At 34.1% G+C, this 11,535-nt stretch overlaps 2 protein-coding genes across 2 annotated transcripts; both read left to right on the forward strand.

Moving 5' to 3' along the window:
• Window positions 1–341: 341 nt before the first annotated feature.
• On the forward strand, window positions 342–7,027 carry CYP22 (peptidyl-prolyl cis-trans isomerase CYP22). Its single transcript, NM_001357108.1, has 7 exons — window positions 342–560; window positions 1,360–1,383; window positions 2,006–2,093; window positions 5,053–5,145; window positions 5,504–5,536; window positions 5,684–5,740; window positions 6,661–7,027. Exons 1-7 carry the CDS (start codon window positions 382–384, stop codon window positions 6,769–6,771), a joined length of 585 nt encoding a protein of 194 aa, NP_001344037.1. The 5' UTR covers window positions 342–381; the 3' UTR covers window positions 6,772–7,027.
• Window positions 7,028–8,142: 1,115 nt separating this feature from the next.
• On the forward strand, window positions 8,143–10,568 carry LOC100814371 (NADH dehydrogenase [ubiquinone] 1 alpha subcomplex subunit 6). Its single transcript, XM_003542760.5, has 2 exons — window positions 8,143–8,574; window positions 10,236–10,568. The coding sequence occupies exons 1-2, from the start codon at window positions 8,359–8,361 to the stop codon at window positions 10,413–10,415; spliced, it is 396 nt and encodes a 131-aa protein (XP_003542808.1). The 5' UTR covers window positions 8,143–8,358; the 3' UTR covers window positions 10,416–10,568.
• The last annotated feature ends 967 nt before the right edge of the window (window positions 10,569–11,535 follow it).

An 11,535-nucleotide genomic window follows, 5' to 3' on the forward strand; every position in this document is an offset into this window, starting at 1 on the left:
CTTTCATCAAATCATCAGTATTGAGGTTTCACGATCCTAGATATTCAATAGATAGGAACTCATCTAATAGTCTCTTATCTAGTTGAAATGAAAGTTCCCTAAAGTAAAAAAAAAAATTAAAAATGATTTAAAATAAAAAATTTAAACTAAAATAGAACATAAAAATATAAACCTCATTTTATTTTATCATTTATTTCTCATTTTTTTATTCTCTTTCTTCTCAAAGGAACTTATCCTTATTCTTAAAATTCTCCTCCAAAATAAATTATTTATTTTTCAAGAAAAACCTTTTTAAAAAAGGAATATGTTTTATAAACCTCGGAAAACATTTGATTTTAAGAAGCGGCGAGCCTGCTGTTGCAATTGTATTGCAGCAGTGAAATGGCTGGTTCAATTGGAAGCGGAGGGAACACAAGCACGGGTGTGGAGTGGCACGTGCGACCTCCAAACCCTAAGAATCCCATCGTCTTCTTCGATGTCACCATCGGTAACATTCCCGCCGGTCGAATCAAGATGGAACTCTTCGCCGATATTGCCCCCAAAACTGCCGAGAATTTCAGGTATCTACGTTTCTACTCTTAAAGCGTGCGTTTTCTTCTTTTAGTGCTTAGTTAGACTGCATCTTGCCCTTAAGCATTGCTACCAACTTGCGAATGAACTTCCACGAAAATATCACTAGTTTTGGTTTTAGTCTACGAAAGTTTATTCATTTTAATTTCAAAAGTGTAGGTTTATTATTTTTTTTTCTTAGTTGATGTGATGTGATATTATCTGTTCTACTTTAGAATTTAAGAAACTTGAATTTCAGCTTACATTTGATGCAGAGATATAAGATGCGTTGGAGGGTTAAGGGAGGAGGGAAGGGGAGAATGTTCGATTCCCTCTACTAACAAACTAACAACTAACATTTGCTGATAAAAAAAAAAAAAAAAGCTTACATTTGTTTCAGCTACATGACAATAAAAAAAACTTTCGTACCCCATTGCCCAGAGGCTCTTCGCTATGCGAAGGTATGGGGGAGGGATGTTGTACGCAGCCTTATCCTTGCATATGCAAAGAGGCTGTTTCCGGATTCGAACCCATGACCAACAGGTCACCAAGGCACAACTTTACCGCTGCACCAGGGCTCGCCCTCTTTCAGCTACATGACAATGACATTGAAAAAAAATGCAATGCATGTTTGGAATCTTGTGTGCTTGTAGAATAGTATATAGATCATTTTATTACTTCTCAAAGACAATTTATTTGTTCTACTGTATTTTGAACTTTCCTTTTCTTTTTGTGGGTGTTTGTTATTGCATTGAGATTCTCTTTATTGACAAGTTCAGTTGATTAATTTTGGCTTTTGTTATTTGGCAGGCAGTTCTGCACTGGGGAATACAGGTACTGGAACAATCTTTTCCACTCTGGTCATCAATCTATTGTTTCTTTCTCTTTTCATTTGGAGTCATGATAATTATGATATATTGCTCTGCTTTTTTATTTTCTTGTTTTTAAGTTACCCACGACATCATTATCATTGTTGTACTATAATTTAATAATTATACTACTTATTTGCAATATAAGATTCATAGCCTTAATTTGAATTAGAAACACCTTGTCATTTCCTGCTTTCAAAGTCTGTTATTTTGAATGAGGATCAGCCAGATGGTGTTTATTGACTGCCAAAAGATACTGAATTTGCCTTTTTAGTAGGTGGGTTTAAGTTAACTAAGGGTGAGTTTGGTTTGCATTTTCATTTTCTGTTTTCATTTCCTGTTTTTATTTTTTGAAAACTGTTTTCATTTTCAAAAGACTTGAATTCTGAAAACATGTTTGGTTTAATTTCTTGTTTTCTATTGTTTTCATTTTCTAGTTGTTTCCTGTTTTCATTTACATTGAAAATGTTTTCACAAATCAAACCAAACACATTTTTATCACCGTTTTCTGTTTTCAGTGAAAATGAAAACAGAAAACAACCAAACCAAACACCCCTAATATTTTGTTATGATCTGATCTTATACAGGAAAGCAGGACTGCCTGTTGGTTACAAGGGTTGTCAATTTCATAGAGTTATTAAGGATTTTATGATTCAGGCTGGTGATTTTGTAAAGGTACTGTTCTGGTGTGGTTTATCTTTGACTTTTTCTGTTTGTGTATCAACATTCATGAAAATAAAATAAGCTGAGTACACTTTATGGTCCATTTGCATGGCCTGATCTTATTGGACACATATAACATGATTGTTAATTTAGTTATAAAGTTTTGGATCTTGTCTTACTTGCAACTATATCATGCCCATTTTTTTTTTTGTGTTGTTGCATACATGCAAGGCTTTAAAACACTTTTTTGTTTCTGACCTTTTCTTGCACATTTTCATCCTAGTATCAAGATTTCTAATCTCAGTCCAAAATCAATCGATTCACCCAAGACTACTATAGCTACCTTCCTAAGCTTATTAGACATCTCATCCCAAATGAGGTTAATGCTACCTTATGAGTTTCAGATACCTTCTTCCAATAAGTTGTTCCTAAAAGTCACCTTTGAGTTCCACTAGTCACTAGTTGATTTTTGGATGTGTAACGTGTCAAGTTTTCAATTTAGTGCTGTTCTTAAAGCAAACAGCAAGGACCAAGACATTATGTTCTGAAGTAAGGCTCTCTTTTGGAATTACCTTGCAATCCTTGCAAGCTGTTTTATTTGGAATCCTTACAAAAAGAAAAACAACATACGACCTTGAAGTTCCTCTTTTATAGGTGATTATGTGTTCTTCCCACTTCTTAGTCTTAAAACAAGTGTTCATAATCATGAAATCATATGCCATTTAGAAATCAAGAATAAATTGTTCTTCCTCATCTACCTCTTCAAAATCAAAGCCACATAAATTGCCTTGTCTCACTACCAATGATGTCCATTTAGATCCTTGCCTATAAGAATTTATTTTATTTTTTTCTAGCAGAATGCCTTAACCAACTCCTCCAAAAACTTCTTCCATTCCTTCTTGTGGTGCATAAGATGATATTGATAGTTTTCCATGTAACCATTAATTTTAAAGATAAGATCTTGTCTCTTATCTTTTTACTTCCACCACATTATTCTTTCAATTCTTGTCCACAATATTACCCACTCCGTTCTTTCCTCTAACTTTCCCTGTGTATCAAAGTTTAAATCCTATAGTATCCAGCTCCTTTGCTTTTTCTTAAATCTATTTAGTATCTTGAAGAAATATGGTGTTATTCCTTCTCTAAATCATGGCGTCCATCACTTCCAAAAGCTTAACTATCAAAATACCAATATTCCAATTAGCAAACCTAATCAAACACTTCTAGACTATCCATCTGGAAAAATGAGTGCCCTTGCTCATTTTGCGCTACATTCAAGTGCCACGCAGCAATACTAGCTCATTTAACACTATACTTTAGACATATAGTGTGTTACTTCTAGGCAATGACCTAGCATTAGCACTAAACAGTCATGAGTTATCTTTGTCTGGGGTTTCAACAAGTTTTACATTGACTGTCGGGGCCTAAAACAACCCTCCTTCTTTACCCTGTGGCATGGTAATATACTATGAGACCATAGGTGTAGTTTGCTATCATGCTACTATTACTATATGTAGCTGAACCCAAATGAATACCCAAGGATATGAGACAATTGATATGATTATCTTGAACACCTATTTAATATATCTTTGTCTGGGGTTTCAACAAGTTTTACATTGACTGTCGGGGCCTAAAACAACCCTCCTTCTTTACCCCGTGGCTTGGTAATAGACTATGAGACCATAGGTGGAGTTTGCTATCATGCTACTATTACTATATGTAGCTGAACCCAAATGAATACCCAAGGATATGAGACAATTGATATGATTATCTTGAACACCTATTTAATATAACTTGATTAATGCTTTATTTATATATGCATTTAATTTTAATTTTAGAAATTATAGCCAGTAGCATCATTATATAAAATGTCAAACACTGAAATATCAATATCATAATTAATGATAAAATATCAATTAATGCCACTAAACTAAGGAGCAATGGTATTCTCTCACATATCACAAAAAGTTAAATGCGTTTTTAGTTTGGAGCAATGTTGTTAATGGCAGATGGCGGTTCATGGCGGAAAGCCAAAAATCCGCCATAAAAATATGACGGATGGCGTAGTGGAAAATGGCGGACAAAAAAAAAAAAAAAAAAAAATATATATATATATATATATATATATATATACACACATATATATAATTATAAATAACCAAGTACCAACACCAAATAAACTCATTCAAATCGAAAAAAAACAATGGATTGCATTCAAATAAACTAAAAAAGTTAAAAAGTTTCATGAGTTCATACAATAACCAAGTACCAAACAGAAAAATAAAAATAAAAATGGGTATCAGAAATAAAAAAGGGTGTCAAATAGAAAAAGGAAAAAAAGCTGCAGACATAAAAAACACGGGTGTCAAACAGCAAAAATAACAAAAAAAAGACACACCACTTGAGAAGCTGCGCCGTTGACATTCGCTGTTCGTGTGGGTGCGGGGTCGTGTGCCGGTGTTCGTCGCCTTCGTGATGTCGTGCTGCTGTGTGCAGGGTCGTGTGTGCGGGGTCGTCGCTGCTGGGTGTGGGGTCGTGCTGCTGTGTTCTGTGGTGTGCCTTCTCCCCGCTGTGCTTTTGTAATACAATATCGGGTAGGGTTGGGTCGGCTGAGCCCAACACCCACCGCGCAAAAAACAAAAAAAACCCGCTATTCCGCCATGGCTGTGGCGGCTGCCATGGCGCCGCCATTAGTAACCCACCATGTCACTGCTATTCGGTGGCGTTTTTTCAAATTTCCGCCACCCTTTTTTGCCATGGCCGGTATTTGATAACACTGGTTTGGAGCATGATATGCTCGGGGTTCAAATTCAATTATTATTTGTGTATAATTAACTGCCATGTATACTCTAAGTCAGAACTGGTTTTATATGAAATCCTGGTTTGTATAAATGCTGTCAGCAACAACAATAGAATTAAATCCTTGTTTTATATGAAATCTTTACTAATATATTATTCTCTTCCTTGGCAGGGAGATGGTAGTGGATGTGTTTCCATCTATGGACTCAAGTTTGATGATGAAAACTTTACGGCCAAACACACTGGTCCTGGCCTTCTGTCGATGGTATGTGTTTGCTATTTCTACCTGTCATTTTGGGTAATATGAAAATAGACACGGTTAATGGAATGATCACATAAGGATAAATATGTACCAGTATGGTATTATTTACTGTGATAATTGCAATGTTTATCTATTCCTGAAATAGCTCCTTAACTGGAGCACTAATTGATATTAAATACATGATACATACACAAATCTACTAGACATTTCCTAACAGGTTAACGTACAATTGTTACTTCCTGGAAACTTTGGAATCATATTAATTTTTCTTTGCTAAACTTCAAACAATTTTGTATTGCTAAATTATGCTTTCACTTATTTCTATGAAAAATGGCTCAAGTCCAGTTTGTCTAATCTGCAGGCAAATAGCGGACAAAATACCAATGGCTGTCAGGTAACTTTCCAGTGGTCACATTCTCACTTACTTCCTTTTCCGTGGTCACATTCTCACTTACTTCCTTTTCCTTTCCATTTTCTCAGTGGTAATGTTAAATTGGTAATACTCTTTTCCTATTGATGAATGTTCTCTTCTTGCTTGCAGTTCTTTATAACATGTGCAAAATGTGACTGGCTTGACAACAAGCATGTTGTCTTTGGGGTATGCTTCACTATCTTCAGTTGCATATATTAAATATTCTTCAAACAGCCTGAATGCGAATTTAGTTTTTCTTCAAGGATGGGTTTGTTACACAGTACAACGCAGCACAAGGAGAACAGTACAAAACACAGTACAACGCAGCACAAGGAGAACAGTACAAAACAAATACTTAAGTTGTAGAACAACTTTTTGTCTTGTACATTGTTTGGTGCACAATGTACAGTACAAATAAAACAATACAAAATTTACCGTAGTACCCTTTTATTATTAATTACCTTAATATAATTCATATTATTATATATTTTAAAATAATATATATAATAAATAATATATATTCATATAAAATATTTTTATATTATATCATATTGAAGGCCCTATGGCCAGAACAAATAAGAATCATGAAATAGCACGATAAAAAATGAAAGTAGTGGTTACAATAAAAAATAGTGGTTACAAAAAAATTGAGAATGCGAGTCATTGATAATGGGAGGCGAGAGAGTGGGAGAGAAAAGAAAAGTGGGAAATTGAAATGGTCATTTTTGTCTTTTAATATTTTGTACCTGGTACAAAAAGTTGTCCCATGGCTTGTTGAGTAACAAAAAATTGTGTTTTTGAGCTGTCCATCTCTTTTTGTTTGTGCTACACTGCTACAGAAGTCAAAATGAGAAGTTGTTTTAGGCATGCATAGATTGCTTATTATGCCATATGTGAGTATAATGGGAAAAGTGTCACGTTCCCTTTTGAGGGGAGGACTGCATGCCCTGCTCATTGGTCAGTTATTGTTTAGAAAGAATTTTGACCTGCCTCAAAAAAATTCACTTGCATTTTTACCTCTGCCTTATTTGAAATGTTACTAGCATCTTTCTTCTCCTAAACTGTTGATATGTTTTTCATTTACCACATGTCTCCCCTTTATGCAGAGAGTGCTGGGAGATGGTCTTTTGGTTGTCAGGAAGATTGAGAACGTGGCAACCGGACCCAATAACCGGCCAAAATTAGCTTGTGTCATTGCTGAATGTGGTGAAATGTAAATTTTAACCCAACTTGGCTAACAAACAATAGTTCTCTTAGCAAAGTTGATTGAATCCTCAGCAGTAACTGCACCTCCTATACAGATGTGGGCTTTCTACACATATTTCCGTGGCTTGAAACTAAATATTCTTGTCATGGGATTTTTTTTCTTCTGTAAGACAGGATAACGAGACAGTTGAGTAGCTCAACTAATTGAATAATCATGCTTGGGAATGACAGAATGATAATACTATGATGCATCTTTTTTGCCCAAAATCATCCAATGCACGCATGCTAATATATTGTCTGGGCCTGTTTGTATACAAGTCATAAATGATTTCAAAAGTTTCTCTATTAGAAATAGTTTTTTTTTTCTTTTTCCAATAGAGAAGCATTGAAAAACTCTTAAAAGCACTTCCACTTCCAATCATGCTCTCGTGTAGTTATAGTTTGTGTTAACTGTCAAAGTACTTCTAAAGGCATTTCCTAACATTCGTTATGCTGCATGAGAAGTTTGATGTATAATTGTACACATCAGCCGAATTCGACCTACCATTTCTCATGTCAATGACAATGACCATTCATCCGGTCTTGTATCTTTTATCTTAATCCCAAGAGGAAATTATTCGTGTTTGATCTTTGTCTTCAAAGTCAGAATTCTAGTAAACTATGCCACCTAGATGGAAGAGAATAATTAAGAGAACATATAAACTCTGGTTGCCTTTCAAGGTTGTGATATCAAATTCATCATTCTAAAATTTAATTTCTTTGGAGAAACTATTTAATTTATTGTTTTATTGGATGAGTGCTAATACTTAATAGTGCTTATGTATAATTTGTTTTTTATTAGTTATTTTAGATTACTATTGAAATAAGTAAAAATCAGTTTTATAGACATAATTTCACTAAACACTTGTACAAGATTTCGTATAATTTTAAGCTATTTACGTTATAAGATAAATGAAAATAAGTTGCAAAAAAGTTTTTCCAAACACACCCTTAACTTTTTTGACCAAAGGTCTTACCTGCTCTTCAATAGAAAACATATTTTCAAGGTACTAATATTTTTTATATTAAAATATCTAATATAATATTCTGAAGTTAAATTTAAAATTTCATTTACTTATTTTTTGTAATTTTTTATCAATTTATTATTTAATATTTTAAAAAATATATATTTAATTGTTATTTATTTGATTATGAGTGATGATTAAACTAATAAATCAAGAACCGATATTTTTGTTGGTTGCAAAATATGGCTAACTTGGTTTTAAACTTATAGGGTTACTAGTTTTTTATATATTGTTTTTAATCAAAATTTAACTTTTATGCTTGTGTTATTTTTTAATGTCAGCTTTTATGAAGGATGAACCAAGATTTTATCTTACCCTGGCCATTCGAAAAGAAATATCTTAACCCTAGCATAAGAACGAAGGCCCAGATTCGAAACGACGCCGTTTACTGAGCGCGTGTCACACATACTCCATTTCTCTCATCGCAGTAAATCCCTCTTCTTGCTAGGGAAGAACAATAAAAATCAAAGGCAGAACAAAACCGAGCGAGTTGTTGTGACTGACTCAGTGAGTGAGCGAGCGAGCGAGTTACTCATGGCGAACGCGGCGCTTCGGAACGTGAAGGTGCTCCCGAACTCGGCGAATATGGAGGAAGCGCGTCACCGAGTCTTCGAATTCTTCAGAACGGCCTGCAGATCGCTACCTTCCGTTATGGAAATCTACAACCTCTACGACGTCGTTTCCGTCTCCGAACTCCGCTCCTCCGTCGCCTCCCAGATCCGCAACAACATCCACGTCACCGATCCCAAAGTATTTTCCATTTTTTATTTATTTTATTTTGGTTTGGAACGTTTTCTTAATCTGATGAGGTCTAAGGCAGTGTTTGGGGATTTTTATTTTACTTATTCATTCGCCGCCGTTTTAGTGTTAGAAGATAGTCGATTTGATTCTATTCAGTCCTCTTTTGAAATGCATTCCAGAAAATTATGGCTGCTTTCGTTCTCTCGCTGTAATTAGAAAAATTAATTGCAAAATTTGTAGAGGAATTGATGGGGGGAAAAACTAAAATTTGTCAAAAAAAAATTTTATTTTGAGTGGAAATGAAAATGAAAATAGAAAACGTTATTGGTGTGGTACTTGATAAGAGAAACGTGATTGTGTTCTCCAATATTTTGTTTCTTCTTATATGATTAAATTTCTTGTTGTATGTGGAAGCATTGCAATTGTTTATTCATAGCCTCCTAATTGTGCTTTCAAACATCATAGGTTAAAGATTGAATTGGTAGTTTGTTGTGCAAATTTGGAGCCGACTTGCTTGATTGAAGTCAAGAGGAGTTCTAAAAGAAAGAATGAGTTATTTGAATGGAAATCTCTCATGGTGAATAATATCCCTGATGATTGGATTTTTAATTGAGCCTAATGGTGTTGTTTTGTGTGATCCATGTAGCTGACCTTACCTGGTGGGATAAGGTTATTTATTGTTGTTGTATGTGAATGGATATCTGGTAAAGATTTTTGCTACCTATTGTTAATGCAGTACCTTGAACTTATTATGTCTTTGCTTCTGGAATACATGCTGTATGAAAATTCTTGTGTAGGTTATTTACTATCAATGCTATCAATGGTGGATTCTGGAATATGGCAGAAAGCCCAAGTTCTGCCATATAAACATGCTATTGCGGCCTATGACACTGCGATAGTGGGCCACTTCCTCCATATTGGAATACACCAATATGGCGGTGTGTAGGTTTCCAATACTTTGGTTTGGTATGTAGGTTTCCTAGTCTTGGAATTTAGTGGTATAATTTTCAAGGGGATACATTTATATAATATACATCATAATAGAGCCTGAATTCTTTGATTTGATGTCTTGTCAAATTTCAAGGTGGAAGTTATAGTTTTGAATTTATCCATGTCATGATGGAAACATGTGAAAAGGTAGGATATCTTTTACTGATGTGTAATTTAATGAAGGGTCCAAATTTTGGCTTTTCCTAGCTGGCAACCAATGAATAAGTTGATTCAAGCATATTGGGTGTTATCAGTTGGCAACCTGTGAATAAGTTGCCGTAGTGCATTGCCAGATGCTTTTGAGTGGTGTTTTAGTTGTTGGAAAATAATCATTTATTGTTGACGCTATTATCTTTTTGTGTCGTGTGAAATTTTGCTATACTTCTACTGTTCTATTAAATATTTTATGCCTACTTTGTAACATCTTAGTTACTTTCTGGATTTGTTTGAAGATATGTCTGATTCCTTCTTTGAGATCCTTTGACATGATGAAACTTTGAAGCATGAATTCATGATTTTCTGTACTTGGGCTCAGTGATATTTCACTTGAACATATAGTCTTTCTTCAAATTTGGTTCAGGAATATGTTCAAAGACTGCAAAAATGATGATTCAATAAGAACAAAATAATTATATCTATGAAAGATTTTATGACTATCACTAACATTCGTGGACATTCAGGTGATCGATATGCTGCTTTTCAAGGGGATGGAAGAGCTGAAGAATGTTGTGGACCATTCAAAGCAGAGGCATCATATTATTGGTCAGTACGTAGTTGGTCGGCAAGTGCAGGATTCAGCCACAAAAGACCCGGACACCTCTACTTTTCTGAAGAATTTCTACAACACCAATTACTTCTGAAGTTTGGTCATGAGCTGTGTTCTGTTTCCTCAAATAAAGAATTATCTTAAAACGTTTTTTATGTCAATACTGGATGAGATAATACTTTTGGTTTCAGACCAAACTGCTGTATTCATTTTTCCTGGCTTAATTTAAGAAAGTGGTGTTTGCCGATTCTTGTGCGCATGTGCACACTGCTGAAAATGTAGTGAGGCACGCATCACTATTTGACGTCATTGCGAATGAATGCATTGGCGTAGCATGCTAGAGAAATAATATTGTATTTGTGTAACACCAAGATTTTGGGCTAGGGTTATGAACTTAAAATCAAAAATCTGATTATCATTTTCATGATTGTAAGTTCATTCCATACCGGAGACAACCAAAATAAGATTATATAAATTTGAGCGTACAGATTACAGATATTATGTTTACATATAGATTCTTGTGTTCCATTTTATTTAAGATTAGTAATTATTAATCGGACCTGTTTTTTACATACAAGTCACTACAATATATGCAGGTACTAGTGGTTTATCATATGGAGGCTGCAATCAGATGGTTTGCTGTTCATTTGGCAACACTATGGTGAGTTATGCCTTGTTACGAGTGAAAAAAGAGGGTCAAAATCATCTTGGTTACAAGTGTTGATAATTATGACATATTTAATACCTCGTAATACCATGAAGATAGAGACAGAAATAAGATACAGTCTAGATATGTTGTCGTGGATTAGAAAAAGAACTTAACATAAGAGATTTTAATTGCTTTTTATTAACCTATGTTTATAACATAATAAGTTAAGCATCTAATTGGTTGAGTATGGTATATGAATTATTGTAAATCTTCTGAAATTCGTATAAATAAAAAAAGTCGGATCATAATTACAATAAAAAGATCATGTGACCATACCAATAAAAGAAAAATGGTTATAGATATTAAAATATTTTCTCCGGTAAACATGTCACGAGAATTACATTTTTTTTTTTAAGTCTTATTAGAACGTCACAAAAAGAAGCCATTTGTTCAAAAGATGACTATAAAATTGTCTAGCATTTGCTATAGCTTAAAGATGCAGATTGCAGAGGAATAGATAGACCTATATGTAATTTTTGTTTTATTCAACATATAGATCAATATT

This window comes from Glycine max, chromosome 13, assembly GCF_000004515.6.
Source record: "Glycine max cultivar Williams 82 chromosome 13, Glycine_max_v4.0, whole genome shotgun sequence".
NCBI lineage: Eukaryota > Viridiplantae > Streptophyta > Magnoliopsida > Fabales > Fabaceae > Glycine > Glycine max.

Coding starts and splice junctions, on each gene's coding strand:
- CYP22 (NM_001357108.1), top strand. CDS start 382: ATGGCTGGTTCAATTGGAAGCGGAGGGAACACAAGCACGGGTGTGGAG. Junction 561..1,359: donor AAAACTGCCGAGAATTTCAG/GTATCTACGTTT, acceptor GTTATTTGGCAG/GCAGTTCTGCACTGGGGAAT. Junction 2,094..5,052: donor AGGCTGGTGATTTTGTAAAG/GTACTGTTCTGG, acceptor CTTCCTTGGCAG/GGAGATGGTAGTGGATGTGT.
- LOC100814371 (XM_003542760.5), top strand. CDS start 8,359: ATGGCGAACGCGGCGCTTCGGAACGTGAAGGTGCTCCCGAACTCGGCG. Junction 8,575..10,235: donor TCCACGTCACCGATCCCAAA/GTATTTTCCATT, acceptor GTGGACATTCAG/GTGATCGATATGCTGCTTTT.